Source organism: Sphaerodactylus townsendi, linkage group LG05, assembly GCF_021028975.2.
Source record: "Sphaerodactylus townsendi isolate TG3544 linkage group LG05, MPM_Stown_v2.3, whole genome shotgun sequence".
NCBI classification, from domain to species: Eukaryota; Metazoa; Chordata; class Lepidosauria; order Squamata; family Sphaerodactylidae; genus Sphaerodactylus; species Sphaerodactylus townsendi.
The window spans coordinates 40,240,245-40,263,004 of NC_059429.1; the positions used below are offsets into that span (position 1 = coordinate 40,240,245).

Here is a 22,760-nt window from a genome sequence, read left to right on the forward strand (position 1 = left end):
CTGCCCCTGCTTCCTTTTCTCCTTCTCACATACCAGCAACAATTTTATCTGCCCCTCATCTTCAGCTATATTTACTAGTAAAAAACTTATTTTAGCCAATGGGGACACAAAGCAGCTTATATTATTCTTTTATCCATTTTATTTTCACACCACTTCTGTGAGGTAGGTTAAGCTGAGAGTGTGTGACTGGCTCATGGTTGTTTAATGAGTTTCCAAGGCAAAGTGGGGATTTGAATCTAGGTCTTCCAGATCCTAATCTGAAAGTTTAATAAGTTACTACATTGCATTGGTTTTTGCAGGACAGCTGCTAGTGAACCGGCTGGGTGACTCATTGAAGCAATGTGGGAACAAGTTGTCCAGTGACTGCTGCCACGCCTGGCCCCAGAGCAAAACATCCCTGAAAAGGGTCCTGCCCCCTTTCCCTGCCTTCAACTAAGGCCTAAAGGTTGACAATTGCAGTCGACCCACGTGGTCAGCGTAAGAACGAGACGAGACGCGGAGATAACATCTGGTGGAGATCGCCAGCAGCGGGAGCCCGGAGGTCCGTGTTCCTAGCGAGTCTCCCGCGTGCTGGTTCCTGGCACCTTTTATTGTTATTCTATCGGGGGCGTGTAGGAGGGAGGACCGGGGGGAGTTCCGGGAGAGCGGGAGGCGGGAGGTCGGGAGATCATCATGTGATGCATGATCTCACCTGGCTACGTGCGGAGAGGAGCGTAAGCGTCTGAGCCTAATCCTCACCTGGGGGCAAGACCATTGTCCCTGCGCCCGGTGACTGAGCCAGACAGTTCATGACCCGTGACTCATAGGGGGATGAGGAGTGGGGGTGCGGTGCGACCAGAAGGTCAGAGGGTCCGCTGCGCATGCCTCCAACGTTCTACCACGGTGCTGCTGGGTCAGCAGTGCATTACTACAACAATACTATTGCAGTTGCCTAGCAACAGTTACAAAGGCTAGGGCATTCATTTCTTAAAGCTACAGGTTCTGATTCTATTATTTCGGGCTTTTTAAAAAACCAATTAAAAAAAAATATTTTAGACTTTTTGCAAACCTGAGGCATTTTCAGAAATGTTTGTAGAAAGATCTGTCTTGTCTGTTAATTGCTTTGGTTTCTGGATTTAAGCATCCACAGATTTGGCCATGCTGAGAATTAGATATATTCAGAAGCATAGCCCCCCAAGACGAGTGGGAAGGGGGGGGGAGGGAATCTCATCCCCTCCACTTCCTTGCTGGGGTCACTAGGACTCCTGGTGTTCCCAGACTTTATTATAGCTGTTGCTAGATCCATTGTAGCTCCTGAGCTCCTGAGCTCCGGGGCTTTCTGCAGCCGCTACAGTTACCAGGCTTTGACACAGCTGCTGCCAAACCTGGTGCAGCTCTCAGGCTGCTGGACAGCAGGAAATGAAATCAGAGGAGGTATATGCATTCTGTGTGCTTTTGCAGAGAATGATCTCCTAATGGGCTTCAGAATTTGCAGAGGATTTCTTTCCACAGTGTTCTCTCACAGTGTTCCCTCACCAGTAAGCTGTGCATTTTAGAAAAAAACCTGATGCTGGAGCCCTGAGCCTCCCCCCAGGCCGTCTTCGGTACCTCTTGGCCCTGTCTGAAATGAGCCATAGAGATTATTGAAAATCCAAGAGCAGCTATTGCAATGTCCCATACCATGTTTAGACAGCCTCATAGTTTTGCTCGGCATCAAAGGCAAATACAGTTTGAAAGCCAAAGCCCATGGAAGCCCTGTTACCATCTTTAAAAAACTTGCAAAAATTTGAGTGCAAAGTCCACGTGGCAGTTGGGCAATGGCACAGTACCTCTTGACTTCACAAGAAAAATTAAACCACCACACACAAGTTAAACTCTCACTAGATGAGCAAACTTGGCCACCATTGTTCTCAGGAAAATGCCACAACAGTGTTCTCCAATAAACAAAGGATGAATTGATTTACGGTATTTTCTCCATATCAGATCCTTCAGCAACTTGCTAGGCACCTCTGCCTGATTTTTCAGATAATTTCCCTCATAGTGGAAACTCAATACAATTGATGCTAATGAAACTAAACTACCAGCGTAACACAAGGAGATGTCCCAATGCACCTCCCTCAGGAAGGTTCATGAAGGCTGGTTATTTAAATTTAGATAAAAGGCTTTTTATGTTCTCTTTAATAAAAAAAGAGGAGGAATAAGGGTGGGCTCGTAAAGACCTCTCCTTCGTTTTGTTTAGAGCCCCATCAGCAACATGCCCAACGGAAAAGGAAGGAGAGTGGTGGTCCATTTTATTGCTTTAATATTGTTATTGCTTGGTGAAATTTAAAATTGATAAAAAGTTTTGGATGGCTTTCTAATTCTTTTTATCTCATTTACCATTTCAAGAACGTTAAACGAAGCAAATAGTTATTTTTATATTGATTATAGTTCAATATACACATTTTAAAAAAGTAAATTTTATTCAGCAGCTGGAAAAAGGGAGGCAGAGACCCAGAGCGCTAAATCTTGCAGGGACATACAGCTTTTAATCAAGTGTATTTGTGAGGGTGTTGTCTGCAGTTTATTTCTTAGGCCTGGTTTAATGAGATTCATAGATGCCGGGTCTTCCAAAGGATACCAGCCATGATGACTAATGGGAACCTCCACATCCAGAGGTAGTAAACCCCTAAATTCCAGAGCTAGAGACAACATCAGGTTGACAGCCTTGGTCTTTGTGCCCTAACTTGCTGGCCCTCCAGGACGTACATAAAAGTTCTAAAGACTTATTGCCTCCTAGAAGCTGTTTTCACTTTAAAATGTGTGACACTCTTCCATTGTAATTCTGTGAACAGAAGCTGTTATACCTACCACATCTGGCTTGAGCCTGAAGGTCAAAGGAAACGAATATAAGAAGGAACGGATGGTTGTTAGCACTGAAGAGCTCCATGACTGACGGACCTCCCGACTTCTGGGAATGCGATTGAGGGTGAACTTTGAAAACAAGATGGAGACGGCAGAATTAATACAACTCAGGATTCCAAGATGTAGCAATCTCAATTTGTTACTACAGACCTACAACCACTCCCAGTGATACATGGCTCAAATGCCAAAGAAGGTTGCTCTAGTCAGGCTCACTGCTTTAAATGTCTTCAGATGGCATCTTACTACTATGGTCCATAAGAGGCAATTCTGTGCACGCAAAAGCAACTTGAGCCCTCTGAGCTCCTCAGGAATTTTTCCTGAAGAAATACCCAGCGCCAAACCTGGTTTAAAAACCATGAAAAGTACACAAAAACTAAAACCATGCAAACACAACTGGGGCTCATGGCAGCACACATGCACACCGTAAATCATACGATGTAAATAAGCATCACCAATTTTTGATCCTTTTTGAATACCACTGATCAGAGCTACAGTTCACAGAATATACAAACCACCAGTTGTTAACTTAGCACTCCACCTAGTGGACAAATAGATGAATTGTTTGCAACAGAGTACAAAGAGGGTATCAAGTCGGAGAACTCCAAATGTAAGAAGTATGCTGCTGGAACTGTCGTTTCCACTGCACCCCTGTACTTTCTGCATCACATTATGGCAGCACAAAATATGGTTGAATCTTTCTGAAAGTGACTAAGGTAAAAGAGCTCCCCGGGGACCCATGTATGTGAATCGATGAAATGTAGAAATCACACTAACCAGACTGGGATAACCATAATCTGTCCAAATCCTGGAGACTGGACAAACTGTAAATTAAGGCTGCAGTGTTTAATTGATTACTCAGGTGCATTAATTGACACCCCCCTTTTAAACAAATTTTTACAATGGTGAACAAAAGTTGTAAAATGTACATACAATTTTTAAGTAAGAACTACACCTGGCAGGTACAGGTCTTTGAGTGATAGTTCTCTTATAAATGTAAATAACAATTCTGAAAAATGCTTTTGAAAAATATGCATTCCATGGTGTTCACATAACACTGTTTGTTCAACTGTGTGTGTATGTGTGTCTTCCACTGCTGTACAGTACAAGATGGGGAAAAAATGAGGACTTCAATGGGGTAAAAGGTCCATCTTTGAAATTTTAGATGGGAGTGCAGCATGGATCAACTCCTTGAATTCTCTATGGAGTCACAATATTTAGCGTTTGATAGGAATTAGATCAGACAGCTAACCAGAAAGCAACCAGACTCTAAATCTGTGTTAAAAGTAAAGGACGCTCAGTGGCGATAAGCACGGCCTGAAAGTTCAACAGGAAAGAAACCCCCAAACCATGTATCAACAACAAAAATTAAAGCCTTCAGAAGCATGTCCAAGTGAAACACAGCTTTCATTCTCCCGAGTTTTGGTTACATATAACTTGTTGGATACTTAAACCAGATGTTAAAATGTGCATTTATAAAGATTCTACTGATTTAAACCCCACACTTATATCTGATATTTTGCTACAAATATGCATAGGAAAAAAAGATTAAAGAAATATTTCTTTGCCCACCCAACTTATCTTTGATGTATTAACAAAGTTGAATTGGTTATGTCTTAGCCAAAGTAATTAAAGTTAGCAACCACTCGAGTGAAGAATCTGGCATATGAATAGTAATGCCAACACCAAAGCACAAAATGTGGCATTGTCTTGGTATCAAAGCAACATGGACCTAGTGCTATGGGTAGACACACTGATGCAGTTACCACTGGTAGATACACCACCTTTTTTTCCACTGCAGCCTATGAAGAATGGGTCCTGATCTGCTAACATCTTCAAGGAATTAAACCTGAGTGTCTACAGGATCCCATCAGGGGCTACACCAGAATTGTCACAAAGTTTATTTTGGCCCAAAAGATGCCTTCGAGATCTGTCCTTCCTTTCGTTATGAGTTGTCTTTTGTTCAAAATATTTCTGTAAATCATGGAATGTGGAGGGTAATCTTAAATTGCATGCAAAATCTTAAATTGCATGCAATTGCATCCACTTGCTCAGCTGGTACGGAGCTTTGGGCTGATCTGTCACCAGTATGCTGATGACACTCAGCTCATTCTGTTGATGGAGAGGGGAACCGTCACCCTGCAGCTCTACAGCATTGTTTGGAGGCGGTCTCTGGTTGGTTACAATAGAGCAGGCTGAAACTGAATCCATCGAAGACGGAGATCCTTTGGCTTGGTCACAAAGGGGGAGGGGGGGATTTCCAGCCGCCAGAGTGGGAGGGGACCATTTTGGCGCCGGCCCCCTCCGTCTGCAGTCTGGGGGTCCACCTGGATTCGTCTCTTTCTATGGAGACCCAGGTGGCCCTTACAACCCGGACTGCGTTTTTCCATCTCCGTCAGGCCCGGCGGCTGGCCCCCTTCCTCTCCCAAGCGGACCTAGCCACTGTGATCCATGCAACGGTCACCTCCAGGCTTGACTATTGTAATCCCTCGCTTCTACATCGGGCCTTCCCTTGGCGCTTTTGATTCGAAATTGAAACTGGTCCAAAATGCAGCAGCCAGCCTGCCACAGGGGGCGCCTTTCGCGGATCACATCCAGCCTGTGTTGGCGCCAGTTGCATTGGCTTCCAGTGGAATCTCAATCATTTTCAAGGTGTGGGTTTTGACCTTTAAGGCCTTACGCCGCGCCTAGGACCCTCGCATCTTTAGGGAGACTGTGACACCCCATAGGCAGCTCCTCTACTGGGCCTCTGCTAGCTCAGGGCCAGCAGGCCAATTTGTTGGTGGTTCCTAGCCCTCAATGATGGGCTGGCCTCCACACGGGGTTAGGGATTCTCACATTGTGCCCTTGGCCCCCCGCCTGGTGGAACACTCTTCCTCCAGTTGTCCTGGCACCCCTGCGTGGACTCCTGGTGGTGAGTCTCTGCAGGGCCTGTAAGCACTGAGTTGTTCCGCCGGCCTTTGAGTGTCTTAGTCGCTGAAATGTGCTACTCTCTCTCTATATCTCCGACATCACTAATTATGCTACCCTCTTAGAGGAGGGAGTCCGGCCGCTCCTCTTCCTTAGGGAGGCCTCTAATTAAATTGGGTTTTGGGGTGCCTGATATCTTTGTATTGACCGCTGCTTTTAATAGATTTTAATAGATTTTATTGGTTTAATAATTTTACTGATTGTAATGAATATTGTTGTGTACTGCCCAGAGCCCCCCGGGGATGGGGCGGTCTACAAATTCAAGAAATAAAATAAATAAATAAATAAATAAAAATAAAAAAATTTTGGTGTCTTGTGATTAACAAGGGGACCAAGCTGACCTGGGGTAGGTGGCCTTGCATATGTGATAATGCAGGTGTGAAATCTGTTCAGTCTCTTGTTTCTTGTCCTTGGCTTGGAGCCCGGCAAAAATGTTAATTGGCCATTCATGGGGGTGGGGGGAGGAGTGACCATTTGGTTTTGTGACTCTTTGAAGTTTGCTCAGTCAGGAGGTGGGGGCCGATCAAGATCTTCATTCATCTTACAAGGATGGGACTAGTTTGGCTTGAAATCAGAACCCCAAGTGGTCTTTTCTGATAAAATGTCAGAAGGGGCACAAGTGGGTGACCTCTGAGACACCTTATGGGGGGGGGGTCAGCTGTGCCACAGGAGGCACAGGGAGCTTGGAGGAGCTCAGACAGTCACTATTGTGTAAGCTTTGCCATTGTCTGCTTGTCTGAAATGTGTTAGATGAAGTCTCTTACCTGAGACCAGTTAGGTGTTTGTTTATGCTTTACAAGGCTTGTCTATTCTTTGCACTCTGCTAATAAACTTATTTCAGCATCACCTTACTTGGTGTTGGCATCCCTATTAAATTAAACAGACCTGTGGTCACATGCTACCAGTAAAATAGCCTAGCCTACCTTACAAGACTGGTGTGCAAGTTTGTTTCCCAACTTCAGGGCAAACTTGGAGTTGGAGTTTGTTTCCCAACTTCAGGGCAAACTTGGAGCAACCACAGGTTATGAGCGCATGCTGGGACTTCCTAACAAGTATTTCTGAAACTACACTCAAAAGATCTCCTGAGGTCCTGGAGGCAGCTGCTGGTGGCTTTAGAAGAAAAGGCAGAAGATTCCTCCAATTTGGCTGTGAATGGGAACCCACTTTCAGTTTTTAAAGCATAAGACTGAATCAAACAGCCAGCCCAGTGGAAAACTTGAAAGAAGCCATCAGCCATGTGACCATGTGCAATTATTGGTGTGCAGTTATTGTCATTGGAACCTTAACCTCAGACATTCTTGTCTGCAATGAAGTTCCCTTGATTTCAATGGGTTTAAGAGGCCTCCAGCACACAAGCCAAGAGCAGCATAGCAGGCCATTTTGTTCAGCATCCCAGACTGGTTGTCTACCCAAGGAAGTGAGACAAGTTCCCAAAGCAGTGGCAGCACCACTGGGACTGGCATCTTGGGAGAAGGCACCAACCCTAGCTGATGCCTGTCATCACCTTCCAGATCCCAGCAGCAGCTAGTCAGCTTCAAGGCAAAAGACGTTCGGAGGTGATTTGCCATTGCCTGCCTCTGTGGAGAGCCAGCATGGTGTAATAGCTAAGAGCAGATGGACTCCAATCTGGAGAGCCTGGTTTGATTCCCCACTCCTTCACATGAGCAGAGGAATCCTATCTGGTGAACTGGATTTGATTCCCTGCACCTAAACATGAAGCCTGCTGGGTGACCTTGGGCTTGTCATAGTTCTCTGAGAACTCTCTCACCCCCACCTACCTCACAAGGTGTCTGCTGTGGGAAAAGGAAGGGAAGGAGTTTGTAAGTCACTTTGAGACTCCTTATAGGAGAGAAAGGCAGGGTATAAATCCAAACTCTTCTTCTGATCTTTCATAGATTTTGCCCATCCAAATGGTAACTAGGACTGAGCTTAGCTTTTGAGATCTGACAAGATCAGGCTAGCTTGGAGTAATCCAGGTCAGGGTTGGCACCAGTTTGGACCCAAGATATTGACAGACTGTGATCATTTCTATTCCTTCAATGTATTTTTTCCTATGAGTACTTATAGCTCTGAGGGGAATTGTAATATATGAGCCCGCAGGTACAAGGGGGAGAAACAGAGAGAAGTGCTGGACTTTGCGACTTGGAGGTCACACAAAAGATACAAAATTTGATAAATAGAAGGGAAAAAACACTTGGATTTGGCGATATTTGAGAAAACAGCAACAGTTTCAAAGGCAATTTAAAGCATTATTTCACAACTAAAATATAACTAGATCTAGTACCAATATAAAGAGGCAAACTTACGAAAGAACCCGGGGAAGTCTCTGCTCTTTTTTGTTCAAATGAACAGATTTTGTCTTCACTCATCTTATCTGAATCAGCCAAAACATAATACCTAGGAGAATAGGACTGGGAAAGACTACCAAGTAACCTCAGGATTTCTGTAGTGTGCCCTCCTGAAAAAAAACAAACCAAAATTAGTTTGAGGGAGTTTTGCAAGCAGCAGGATTCTGTTAAGTCACATTCTACACAAGCTGCCTCAAAGTGGGAGTCTGTGATATAGGTAGAATGCCGGACTAGGGTCTGGGAGACTTACAGCCCAATCCAGAGCTGGCAGTGCCACTCCGGCGGTGCCCTGCCCCTCCAAAGGACTTTCCTGTGGCACAGGAAGCCCATGAAGTTAAAAACAAAAACCTCAAGAATCCTCCATAGGGGAAAGATGAGATACGCCATGAAAACTGTGAGACATCTCTGAGCCCAGCTCTGCCAGCGCAAGGGGGCTGAACAGGAAGTGGAAATTGACTAAGCTTGGCTCTATCCCTGCAAATGCCCCCACCACACTGATGCAGCCATGGTGTGCTGATGCAGAGCTGGGTGTGATGGCAGGGCATTCCAGGGTTCTGCAGTGACTGAGCGCAGGTAGATTTTGTCATTTGTTCCTTCACTGGGTAAATTCACCAGGGAGGGCAAATCTGCCAGTGTAGGCCCATGTCAGCTTAAGAGGGGGCTGCCTGGCTCCAATCTCCACTCTACCCTGGATGTTCACTGGGTGACCTTGGGCCAGTCACTCTTTTTCTCAGTCAAACCTACATCACAAGCTGTTGCAGTGAAGATAAAATTGAAGAGAAGAAAATGATGCTCTGAATTCTATGAGTCACAATTGTAGGCTGAAACATCCCTGTTATTTGTTTTCTTATTTGCTTTATTTGCTGATTTTTGTCTGCTTCACACAAATGAGTTGGCTGTTTCAGTTTTGCTTGCAACTTAGGCAGGTGTGCAACCCTCAGGTTTAGCCAGGTGAAGAACCTCAGTGAAGGTCAATTACACTGAATGCTGGTTTTCCAGCTGTCTTAATGTTGGGACTGGAAATCAGCACACACAACATGGCAATGTTACTTTTATTGTTGTGAGCTGCTCTGAGCCCATGTGGGAGAGCGGCATACAGATTTAAATTAATAATAAATGAATAAAAGCAGTGTATTTCACTCACACACACACACACACACACACACACACACACACACACACACACACACACACACAATAAAAAGCTTTGTATCTGGCATACATGGAGTGGGGACTGCCAGTTACTTAAAAGTGATGGATACTAAAGCTTATTGTTCTGTCCCATCTCCATCCCAAAAGAATTTGGAAACCTCAGCCCATGGAAACAGGCCTCACACCTTCTCCTGCACCCAAAGTCATGGAGCCATCCTATGCAAGAGCAGACAGGAGGGTCAGTTGCCTCGGAGCCCTCCAAAAGATAGATTTCCCAAAATTGGCTAGGCAAATGCCAGGGCAGTTGGGATGATATGTGGCAAGGGTGGTATGTGGGCAGGACGAGATGTCTATTTGGGGTAACACTGCATGCTTTTCCCTTATTGACTATGATGTATACACTAGAGACAAGGGGAAATCCTAGAACCTCACTTTGGAGGCCATTTTCCCCCCATCTTGCGTCTCAATTTCTAAAAAGTAGTCAAGGGGAGCTGGAGAATTCCTTGCCATGTGTGGGAAATTAGGAAGCATACCAGAAGAGCTAATTCATGACCAGTTTGATGGAGGCTGGGGGGGCGGGGGGGAGGAGGTACCTGAGGATGATGTCAGATGACATTGGCAGTTGTCAAAAACCCAGCAACTGCCAGAGGCATCAAGTTGGCTAGGTGGAGAGGAACCCACAAACACAGGAGTCTGCCCTCTGGGCAATGCCAGTTAACTGAGTTTTCTTGACATCTAAACACTAGCTAACAACTCTTTTAATATATATTCATTTCATAATGGTTGAAGGATAATGTGTTGAATGACCCATTACAAACACAAAACACAATGCATACCCATTGAGTAATTTTACACTTTGAATCAGCAAATCTTGACTAAAGATATAAATATTATATACATGCCAATATGAATTGGCTCACAGAATCACATACTTTGTCCTTAATCCTCAACACGTGTGCCAGTGTATTTGGTTATATTATATCTGAACTCTGCATTTGTCAGACTCCACCCTTAATGTTTCAGTGAGGGCACAGAAGAATCTAGATTTTGAAATCTAATCACTATTACCATTCAGAATTGTGTAAAATAATGAAATTCATGTAGGGATGCCAGCCTTCAGGTGGGACTTGGGGGTCCCCTGGAATTACAGGTCAACTACACACTACAGAGATCAGTGCCCCTGCAGAAAATGGATGCTCTGGAAGGTGGACTTCATGGCATTGTGTCCTATGGCATTGTGCCCTGTCCTCCCTAGGCTCCATCCCCAAATCTACAGAGATTGGCAATCCTAACCTCCCAACCCCCACTTGTGACTGGGGGCACCTGACAACCCTAAATTCATGGGTCTGCAACATGGCATTTATAGGTGGCAGGGCATCCACCAACACCCACCAAGTGGGTGGGGTCCAAAGACTCTGATTGTCCATTGGCTGTACAGATTTTTTAAAATGTAACTTCAGAAGCAGCTGCCACCACACCACAAAAGTGCCCACAGGCTCAAAAAGGTCCCCCCCCCCCAGTTATTTACCAGTTATATAACTATTTCACATTTATGAAGTATTACTGCAGTTAAGCACCACTGATATTATAATTAGCTGAAGTACTGGCCTGGTCCTTCCAAGACAGAAAGATTACATATACACAAGAAAATTATTCTAATGTTTGCAAAAAAAATTTCCCTTATCAAAACATTTTATTCATTTATTTTACATAAGAGGTCACCACATTTTGGTTAGAAAAATGTCGGCATCTAGGACTGAGTGCATTTAAACCTGTACAGAATGTCTGTACTTTCTTGCCTGCACAGGGTTGCCATCCTCCAGGTGGGGTCTGGAGCTGCTCTGGAATTAGAACTGTTTGTTTGTTTGTTTGTTTGTTTGTTTGTTTGTTTGTTTGTTTGTTTGTTTGTTTGTTTGTTTGTTTGATTGATTGATTGATAGACCGTCCCATCCCCAAGGGGCTCTGGGCGGTGCACAACATCCATATATATACAATAAACAGAGGTTCACAATAGTGACCACATAACAATCAACACATTAGCTAAAATCCAGTAAAATCTATTAAAACAGCGATCCACGTAACAATAGTAGGCGTCCTATATCCAGTTCATTAAAATCTCCCCAGAAAGAAGGAGAGGCCAGATCCCTCTCTAGGAGGGTAGCATAGATGGAACCAGAATTAAGATGGTAATAAATGCATAAAAGCATGGGGGGGGGGGGGGGCGCCACTCAGCGACTGGACCCTCCAAAGGCCCGGCAGAACAACTCAGTCTTACAGGCCCTGCGGAACTCACCAAGGTCCCGCAGGGCCCGGACAGCTGGAGGAAGGGTGCATCATTGAGGGGCCAGGAACCACCAGCAAATTGGCCTCTGCTGAACGCAGGGGCCGAGTAGGGGCATATGGGGCATCAGAGTACAAAGATCAATTATGAAGGGTGGATTCTTCAGCACTGCATTCCAATTGAACTCCCTCCCCTTCTCAGACTCTGCCCTCCGCTGGCACCTCCCCCAAAGCTCCAAGAAGTTCCCAAGCCATATTGGGCAACCTTAACTACATGTGTGGTGCAATCTAGTGACTGGCACTTCACCTTCAGATGTTTGCTGAGAGATGCTGCACTGCCTGAAAAGTGGGAAGTAATCCCTCCTTTGATATAGACGTGGGCTCTTTCCTAGGCTGGCCGGTTTACCTTTACAAAAGCTGAAAAATCTGCACGTGCGGTTTCACCAAAAGCACCTTGCAAAACGGTGTCAGCCCTTTAATCACACACGGCACAACTTTAAGAGGCACAGCCCAGTTTTCCAAGCGCACATGTGCTTTAAATTACAAACATTGCTTCGAATCCCATTTGGAAGGTGTGCACTATGTCAACGAACAAAATAGGTCAAAGGAGTTCTTTCTGGATATGCACCCTCAGATTCTGCTAAAATTCTAGCCCGAGGCATACAAATTCTAAGTGGGTGGCAAATAATGCAGAATTGGTGACACCGTGTTTCGTAGTCAAACTGAAAAAGGAGCATCGCCGCTGTGAACTACAAATCCCACCTGCGTCACCAAAAAACAGACAACGCGCCTTACACAAGCTCAGCCATTTAGCTCCCTGGGAATTGTAGTCCGGATGGCCTGCAGAAAGTCGCCTGGTGCCCTGATTGATTCCGCTGCTTCTCTCTTACCTGAGCCGGCCACCACCAGGAGACTGACGTGCGTACTTCTTGGGATGCAGACTCGATTGGCATAAAGGAACCGGACGGCGATGAGCAAAGTGAAAAGGACAGCAATGACCAGCATAGCATGGAACATGTCCGCAGAACCACCATTACAACTAAGGGACCGGTCGACGGAAGCCGAGACAGTTCAAAACCCTTCAGTTATACGTTGGCACCTGATTTCGCTAACTGTAACGTATCCTTGCCTTCCAGCGCTCAGAGATGGAGGTTGGAGATTCTTTTTTGAAAGAGGTGATTGTTCAACGGCAAGAAGTAAGCAGCCTTTAGTTGTCAGTTACATGACCTCAGTTACATGAGCGTAGCAGTTCAGCTGCGATGCGGATTTCAGAGGCTGATTTGTGTAAGTGTTGCATTTATGATACTGTATCACACCCGCTCAGGCTGTTGGTCCAATATTGCCTGCTCGGACTGGCAGCGGCTGTCCGGGATGTTCCTTAAAATGGGGCTGCCTAAGATCCTTTTGAATGGAAATACCGGGGACTGAATTTGGGACTTCATGCAAGCCATCGTGTGCTTTACCGCAGTGTTACAGCTCCTCCCTTAGATGCAATATAGTTAGTACAGAAAAGTTGTTCTGATGTCTCTAGCGAAAGTTTGGAGATGATTCCAGAGGATAGCTATTTCAGTCTGCTGCAACAAAACAGAAATTTGGTGGCACCTGCAAAAAGCTTAACGACTATTTTAGCCCAGCTTAAGCTTTTGTGACTCAAACTCACTTCATCAGAAACGAAGTAGAATATTGTGATGTAGGATATTGTGAAAGGAAATGTTATGGTGAAAATGTACACACAGGGCTCCCAGAAAACCACTGCTTTGACCACCTACAGTACCCTTTAACGTGCACCCAGAGGCTTAGCTAGGGAAAATGGAGCCAGGGACAAAATCTGAGTTTTGCGCCCCCCAGCCCATATGGGCGGCCACCCTCCCCCACCACAACCAAACAACATTTTTTGCACCAGGTCCTCTCAAAGTCACCATCACATTATAGAACATGCACCAACACACAAATCTGAACACACCCAGGGCTCCCTAGTTTAAACAACATTGAAAGTGATACTATTTTTGAAGGGGAGGAAATCCACCCTGAAAGAGCATCACGATTAATGTTGTTTAAACTAGAGAGCCCAGATTCTCCTATTAAATCCACCTTAAAGGGAGACTCTGGGCTCCCTAGTTTAAACAGCATTGAAAGTGATGCTGTTTCAGGGTAGATTCCCCACCTACCTCCCAAACAGCATCATTTTCAATGTGGATTTTCTGGGTTGTGCAGCCATGGTCTGGTAGATGTTGTTCCTAATGTTTCACCTGCATCTGTGGCTGGTATCTTCAGAGGTGTATCACAGAGAGAAGTCTGTTATGCACTGTATCCAGACTTCTCTTATAACAGACTTCTCTCTGTGATACACCTCTAAAGATGCCAGCCACAGATGCAGGCGAAACGTTAGGAACAAGATCTACCAGACCACGGCCACACAGCCTGTAAAACCCACAACAACAAGTTGAATCTGGTTGTGAAACCTTAAACAATACTTTCAATGTATTTTTTAATCTAGGGAGCCCAGATTCTCCCTTTAAATCCATTCAAAAGGGGGTGGATTCAGAGGCGTAGCTACAATGGGAACATCTGGGGACAAATGTCCCGGGTGCCCACCATTGGGGGCGCAGAAAAATTTGGGCTCATTTGTAATTTGGGGGGTATTTTTAGTGTTTTTACTTTGTCGGCCAGCAGGGGGCGCTGTTTTAGGCTAGTACCACCAAAATTTCAGGCTATTGTCAGATGACACTCCTGATGACACCAGCCAAGTTTGGGGAAGTTTGGTTCAGGGGGTCCACAGTTATGGACCCCCAAAAGCGATGCCCCCATCCCCCATAGTTTCCAATGGGAGCCAATGGTAGAGGGTCCTACACTTTTGAGGGTCCATAATGTTAGACCCCCCTGAACCAAACTTCACTAAACCTGGGTGGTTTCATCCGGAGAGTCTCCTGCTGATACCACCCAGGTTTGGTGAAGGTTGGTTGAGGAGTTCCAAAGTTATGGACCTCCAAAATTTTGGTACTGTTTAAACATTGTTCCCCTGACATGCTCCCTCAAATTTTAGGGTTCAGGCAAGGGCAAGGGTTAAGACAAAACCTGAAACCTGAAACTGAAGATAGCCCTATTCTCGGACTGTGCCCTAGAACTCAACGTAACAGTAAAGCAAGCCCGAGCCCCTGCCCTTGCGTTAACCCTAACCCTAACTTATTATTTTTATTTAATCTATTCAGTCATAAATTGTTCCCAAATTGTAACAAAAACCCAAAACCTAAAACTGACCATAGACCTATTCTTGGACTGCGCCCTAAAATTCAACGTAACACTAAAGGAAGCCAAAGCGCCTGCTCTTGCCTTAACCCTAACCCTAACTTATTATTTTTATTTAATCTATTCAGTCATAAATTGTTCCCAAAATTGTAACAAAAAATAAATTAAATCAAAATAATAAGTTAGGGTTAGGGTTAAGGTAAGGGCAGGGGCTCAAGCTTGCCTTAGTGTTACGTTGAGTTCTAGGGCGCAGTCCAAGAATAGGGCTATGGTCAGTTTTAGATTTTGGGGTTTTGTTACAAATTTGGGAACAATTTATGACTGAATAAATTTTTAAAAATAAATTAGGGTTAGGGTTAAACCAAGGGAAAGGGCTCATGCTTGCCTTAGTTTTACATTGAGTTCTAGGGCACAGTCCAAGAACAGGGCTATGGTCAGTTTTGATTTCGGGTTTTTGTTACAATTTTGGGAACAATTTATGACAGAATAAATTAAATAAAAATAATAAATTAGGGTTAGGGTTAAGACAAGGGAAGGGGCTCAGGCTTGCCTTAATGTTACATTGGGTTCTGGGGCGCAGTCTGAGAATAGGGCTATGGTCCGTTTTAGGTTTTGGGTTTTTGTTACAATTTTGGGAACAATTTATAAATAATAAAGAATAAATTAAATAAAAATAATCAACCTTCACCAAACCTATGTGGTATCAGCAGGAAGCTCTCCGGATGAAATCCGGATGAAACCATGCAGGTTTAGTGAAGTTTGGTTCAGGGGGTCCAAATTTATGGACCTTCAAAAGGGTAGGCCCATCTACCATTGGCTCCCATTGGAAACAATGGGGGATGGGGCACCCTTTTTAGGGGTCCATAACTTTGGACCCCCTGAACCAAACTTCCCCAAACTTGGCTGGTGTCATCAGGAGTGTCACCTGACAATAGCCTGAAATTTTTGTGCCACTAGCCTTAAAACAGTGCCCCCTGCTGGTTGACAAATCTAAAACACTAAAAATACCCCCCCAAATTAGAAATGAGCCTAAATTTTTGTGTGCCCCCAATGGTGGGTGCCCAGGACATTTGTCCCCAGATGTCCTCATTGTAGCTACGCCTCTGCCTGCACATCTTTTTGGTTCTTTACTTTGGGGTCGCCAGCTTCCAGGAAGGGCCTTGAGATCTTCTGGAATTACAAATGATCTCCAGGCTACAGAGGACAGTTCCCCTGCACAAAATGGCAGGTTCAGACAATTGGCTGTATGGCATTATACCCCGCAGGGATCCCTCACATCCCCAATCTCTGTCATATCCAAGGTCTATCTCTAGATCTCCAGGAATTTCCCAGCATGTAGTTGGCAACTTGACTGCTACTTGTCACTGATAATCTTTTTCACAGTGTGATCAGCTCCCAACACAAACACAATGTTAAAAATTCACCAGTGTATTATATAGAAAAGAGCCCACTTTATCAAATGTGTGAAAGGAAAACCTGATGAAAAGGCTGCAGTTCTATGGATACTTCCTAGGGGGGTAAGCCCCAATGAACACAGTAGAACTTACTCCTCTGTAAATGATCACATGAATAGTATTGGCACAGCATATTGGGTATCCACAAGGTTCCACAAGGCACCGACTTAGTTGGCTACTCTTCTAGCATTTCTCTCTTGATAAACAGGAATCTAGTAATACACACCATAATTTAGGTTTAATGAATGTGCACTAACCACTATCACTATCCTAGTTCCACCCATGCAAATACTAATTAGAATTTGCATGCCATGCATAAATAAATGAAACCCAGTCCTGCTGTTAGCGCAACAACAAATAAGGAAATGGACACTGCTGTCTAGGGTTGCCAAATGGCCTTGAGAGAAAAATGTCCTGCCTCTTTAATAGAACATTAGATTATATTTATCTACAAGCTGTGGAATGTCACCTGCCCATTTTCATGTGGAAAATTCTCTGTGCATTGCTGGAAATTTGTTATTCCTACACTCTGAAAACATGCACGATCATTTAGAAGCAGCATTTGCTGATTTTAATGAGACCTTAAAATCCAAAAAAGTGTGACTCAGAATGTATCCTTCAAGTCTGGTCTTACCTTTCCAGAACATCAAGGGGAATAATTTGCTTGTTTTACCACACAGCTAACATGGTGTTCCATATTTGTTTAACTGGCAGTCATCTGGTGTCTTGGCCTCTGCCTTTGTCTCTCTTCATTAAATCTTTTACGGTAATTTGGTTATTTTTTCCACATCAAAGTCTTCCCACTAATGTCCTCCTCATTATATCCCCACCATACGTTACTTGTTTAGAATTTTATATCAAGTGCAAAAAACAAAACCCAATTTTGGTAATACTTGTACACATTAAAAAGGGACCCAGAAAGAAGGAACAAAGCTTGTACAATAAGGATTCTTAACACAAGGTATGTTTATTTAGAAGTGAAATCACATAGCTCAATGGAGATTACTTCCCATTATTAGTGACGGTTCATCAACTATTCTTGTGCTCACCAAGATACTCTTTAAGTAAAATCATGCTGCGTTTGTGGGTTTTTTTAACCTATGGTTAGGTGGGGTGGAAAATTGTGTGCCAAGAATTCTGTGAAATGCATGAGGCTGTAGGAGATTCCAATAGCTTTCCTGGGGGAAAAAAAGACCTGGGAATAGGTGGTAATTAACAGGTACGACTGAGAGCTAATTTTTACTGATGTCATATATAGCCTATTGACTTTCTCCAGTGAATCATTTTGCCATGCATGGCCACCAGGAGGTGCCTTTGTAGCTAATCATGTCCCTTAGCAAACTCTTTCCAGTTTATGAGGAGGACAGGGAGTCTTGTTCAGTAAGGGGAAAAAAACCTGTTAAAGCAGAAGAAAATAAATTGGAAGAGGGAAGCGTGTGATAGAGCACTACTTGAAAGGGAAGATGTAGGCACAGTGGAACAATTGTGAAAAAGGATTGCAAATGGTAAGAAGGGACATGAATTTATCAGCATTAGGACGAAGCAGATGGTAATGCAGGAAGATGCTTGGTCTGCCCAGTGTACTAAGGCGCACTCTTTATGGGATTGCCTCTTGGGGGAGGCCCTGATTTCTGTTCTTTGTTGACTTTTAGGAAGATAATAAAAGTCATTCTTATTTTGAAACGTTTTTGATTGATGTTGAGTGATAATGATGTACTGCAAGGGGGTTTGGTTGCATGTTTAATCGCTTCCTAGATCCAAGTCCAGTAACATCTTAAAGACCAACAACATTTCCATGGTATAAGCTTTTGAGAGTCAAAACTCCCTTCATCATATACAAGTCAGAGTGGAAATCCCTGTAGGTTTTTTTTTCCTGACTGGGATATAAGGATTTGGGGATCTCCATTATTACATGTATCTGATGAAGAGAGTTGAGTCTTTTAAAGTCTTATACCCTGGAAATCATGTTGGTTTTTAAGGTGCTACTGGACTTGAATATTGACTTTTGTAATTGACATTCCTTGGACTGAAACATTCAGAAACAAAGTTGTATGAATGCAGAATGAAAGCTGTGTTTGCTAGGCTTCTGTGGAGGCATTGGGACAGAAATGGCCTTTTCCATCTTGATTTGGACAATTTGCCTTCTTTAAGCCTTTTCCACAAAAGTTGTTTGCAATGAACGATGCCACCAAATGCTACAATTTTTTTCCTTGAAATTCCATGTGTTTTTCCCATCTAGTTCTGGAAATGTTTTCCCTTTATTTTTCCTCTATTGCTTTCCCAAGCACCTTTACTGCAATTTTTTGTTCCATTTCTGAGCCAGGTTCCCTTGAGCATGCAATTATGTTGAAACAATATTTATTTCTCTGCCCATCAAACACCTTACCCTTATCCATGCGGTTGCCCAATCCATGCGGTTGCCCTTTCAACCATTTACCCCTTGTCCTCCATTTTTGAAAGGAATGTTTACTTTTTTTCTCTCTTTGTCATATCAAACTAGCAAGGTGAGGCAGAGACAGGATGCAGGGGTGATTAGATCAGCATTGTCAGTTCCACATAGAGATTGAGCTGTTAATTACCAGGCACAGAAACAAAAAAGCAGAGGCAGGGGCAGAGCGAGGGGAAACTGCACTGGGGCACACGCTTGCCCTACACCCCTGCCGTGGCACTGCCCATCCCTGCCCCACCTTGCCCTGGAATGCCCCGCCACAGCCCCTCCACAGCCTGGCCATGCCTCCTCCATGGCTCTGCCGGAGGCAATGCGCCTCCTCCCCCCGCCCTGTGGGCGCTACGCCACTGAGCAGAGGTGATTAGATCAGTTTTGTCAATTTCATATCCAACCAGCATGTAAAGTTCAAATGAAGATATACTGTGTTCACAGTTATGAGTGAATGAAATTGATAAGGGACTGCCGTAGTAATGGTTGTGTGTTACTGCAGCTCTAATTGGCTGGAAAGTATGTTTTGGGGAGTGGGAATGGGTTATTTGTTTCTGTTTTTTCAGGTAATGGTGCCTGCTCCAGTAAGTTTTTTGCTGACTTTCATTTTGTATGGATAGAAATGGAGTGGCAGAAATGGAGGCTGAGACATTTTTTGAATTACTGCTAAAATGTAAATGAACAGTGCACCAGTGCGCCTGGACAAAAGTAAAAAAAGGGGGGGAGGGCTGCTCTTCTGCATCACAGATGACATCCCATCATCATTGGGAATAATACATTTTAAGCAATAGCATGTGGAATAAATGCAGCTAAAAAGCAAGGTGAAAATGACTGGGGGGCAGGAATGGACGTGTGCAGAATAATTTCACAGAAAACATTTCCAAGACACAAGGTCTGACCACTAAGAAAAACTGTGATAAGCTGTTCATGTAGTAAAGACCTTGGTTTTGTATATCTTTCCCTACAGCTAAAGTAGAACAGGTTCAGGAGAAGCTTCCAGTTTCCAGATTTGTATCTGCCAGTTTGACAGTCACTTAGAACTTGGCATGTTATGCAATTTGTGGTTGGCAGTGAATTAAAATCTATGATACTGGAGCAGCTGCAGGAAGAAGAGCTCCTTTAACAGAGAAAGAAGCAACATTCACCCCGAAGAACTCTTTTTTAAAAAGCAATGTCTAATGTATTCGGTTCATTTTAGATAGAGTAACTCAACTGGATAAAAATCCCCCTTACAATGGATTCTATTGTTTGATACCCACCTGAGGCAATGTTTTTAAGGAAAAATAAGGATGGGAAGTAGAAGAAAGTTCATAGGAAAGTAATTGCTTTTGGGAATCTGGCATTGGTCTAGAAGTATTAAGATGAAATAAGATCGCATTAAATTAATTCCCACATAATTGACTGGGGGCAGGGAATAGAATTTCAATAAAAATATTTCAATAATAGTATTTTCTATAAAAGGAAATATCGGATATTGTGAAAAGAGGATTTGCTCATGGAAAAAATGCTTTTGCTACAGGTCTTTGGAGTTTGCTAAATATTTTGGAAAAACTACTTTTTATACTGTTTTTAAAAGAAAATGGAGAGAAGACTGACACAGCAACCTTGCTGAAGCTTTATTTATTAATTCACTGAAAATATTTATACCACACTTGATTTCCTTAGATTAAAGGCAGCTAATGATCTGGTCAGTCTCTAGACAGGAGATTCGGGAATCCCATGTTTGTTATCCTTAGTTTTGTGCCTTTCAGTAGTCTAATTTGGATGTGATTGGACGTGGACAACTGTAGCTAAAGCATCTTTCCCAAGCTGGCAAACTAAAGGTGCAAACAACAATAACAAATAGAAACAATACTGTACCAAGGCTACACAAATTGCTGAATGTGCAGATTTAATACAAAAAGTGCACAAACTATGGCGTATAAATGCAAACTAGACTGCAAATAAAACCAAAATGTCACACTGAATTCAACACATCCAAAACGCACAACCAGGAATAATCCAAGAGTCCAGAAATGAGACAAGCTTCCTGGTATTTCTTGTTTCGTGGCTGGCTTTTCCCATTTCATCAGCCGTTCAGTTGATCTTGCCTATAAATCTTGGAGTCGTCATCTTATCATCTGTCCTAAAAGGCAATTATCATAAATATTCAGTATTCAGACTCTAGGTGGGATATGATATCCGTCATTGGGCTATGTCATTTTGTGCTTTGAAGCTAAAGACATAGGTGTCAATGCTGAAAGGTACAAACATGTTACAGCAGAGAACTGATCCTCCACCTATAAAGAAGGATCTAATAGCACCCCCAAAATCTAAGCATGATCTTTTTGAGGAGAGTGCATCCCTGTCCAAATAGATTGTTGGACTGGAATGGACCTTGCTTTGAAATTGCAAGACAACCCTAATGTTCTTGAGATGTAATCTTGTCTGTAGAAAGTATTTGTGAACATTCTAAATGTATTGGCTTCTTTTTTAAATCTTTTGTTCTTACATGTTTGCCTTTTGTCCTGCTTCCATATTGTTCTCTGGTTTTATCTGATAATCAACTTCTTCCTCCTTCATATGCTGCTTCAAGACTTCCAAAAAGAATCTTGCACAACCTTATCTTTATCATCTTTATTCCTCGTGATGCTAATTATGCTGCTCTCACACAGCATATTCATTACTTCTTTACCTTCTGCTTCTTGCTGCCATGTTTTTCCTACATGACAAATTAAAACTTGAATCACAAATGCTTTGGGGATACAACTGAAACTAGTCTTCCTGAAAAGTGATACTCTCTTAGTCTCTAAATTTTAATAACTGGAACATAATTGTGTCATGTATGAGTTTCCATGTCCTCACTTCTGTGACTTCTTTTGAGCAGGGCTATGGGAATGGAACATGACACAGGGAGTAAATCAGAGACTAAATCATGTGCCAGCCATCCCTTGGCAACCAATGTCAAATTAGGGAGGTAGAGACACTGTGTGGTCTATCAGTGCAATGGTGTTATGTCACTTCAAGAGAAAACCTCTCTAGGAATTGCTGGAAAAGCTATGGTTTTACCATAGACATAATGCCGCCAGGTCAATGACATTTTTTTTCTCCTGCTGGCTTACACAGTGGCAGTTGACAGCAAGAGTTGCTGGTAGGAAGTCCACTGCCATTGTGAAAAACCTGGCAACCCTAGGTAGGTACTTGTAAACAGTAAGGGCCAGACAAGGATTGCATGCCATAAGACAGCTGGTGAGAGCACCATTCCAAACTTCCTGTTTAGATGAGCTGGAGATTGAACCCATGGTTGCCAGGCATCTCCTGGTGGTGGTGGATCCTCCTGTTCCCATTTCCTGTTGTCCCTCACAGGACAGCGGGGGAATTTTTTTAAAATGGTCAGTAGGATGATGGTGTGATATGACTTCCACAGAAAACATGAAAGTAACATCACACCACTTTAGACATTGCTGGAAACTCTATGGATCCAATTGTTTTTCCAGAATGCTTTGCAGGATTTGGTACACCTTACGATTTGTTAAATGTGCTGACTGATGACTGGCACTGCTGGTTCTCTGAAGTCATCAATGAAATAATTCCCCAACACCTTTTCCCCCCCATTCCAAATTGGCTCCGTGGCATACCATGGGGCTAAGAGAAAAACTAGGAGCTTGGATGGCTACAGTGAGTTTGACAGTGCACTCACAACAAAGCTACAAGAAGATCCTATAGAACAGCAATTCCCAACTGGGGTTCCATGAGCATGTCCCTGGGGTACCGTGAAAACGCTACCGACCCCCTCCCTTTTCCCCTGCCCCCACCCCTCCACCAGCCAGTTGCAGCTCTGAGGGCACCTGGAGGCCAGTGGCAGCGCCGCCTTGCCCCCTTTGCTGTCCAGGAGCGCACTTGCCATCCCAGCCAGGCCTCCCGTGCATACTGCCAGTCCCCCCGTCACCCCTCCCTGGCGATAGTGAGGGTTTGGGGCTGAAGTCCAGGACACGGGCTGCACTCCGCCCCTGG

General features: G+C 43.8%; 2 protein-coding genes across 5 annotated transcripts in view; one reads left to right on the forward strand and one right to left on the reverse strand.

Moving 5' to 3' along the window:
• The window catches only part of ALG14 (ALG14 UDP-N-acetylglucosaminyltransferase subunit), a 31,058-nt gene extending 18,371 nt beyond the window's left edge, over window positions 1–12,687 (reverse strand). The window contains exons 1-3 of the mRNA XM_048497010.1: window positions 12,521–12,687; window positions 8,157–8,308; window positions 2,830–2,952 (exon numbers count right to left, since the gene is read on the reverse strand). Of these exons, the coding sequence (XP_048352967.1) occupies window positions 2,830–2,952; window positions 8,157–8,308; window positions 12,521–12,647 (402 nt within the window). The 5' untranslated portion in view covers window positions 12,648–12,687. The remainder of the gene's footprint in view (window positions 1–2,829; window positions 2,953–8,156; window positions 8,309–12,520) is intronic.
• The window catches only part of TLCD4 (TLC domain containing 4), an 80,140-nt gene continuing 69,975 nt past the window's right edge, over window positions 12,596–22,760 (forward strand). The window contains exon 1 of one of the 4 annotated variants that reach the window (XM_048497001.1): window positions 12,596–12,826. The gene's annotated coding sequence lies outside the window, so the exon portion shown is untranslated. Of the gene's footprint in view, window positions 12,915–22,760 lie in introns of all 4 variants that reach the window. The other 3 variants (XM_048497006.1, XM_048497002.1, XM_048496998.1) reach the window with 3 other exon arrangements.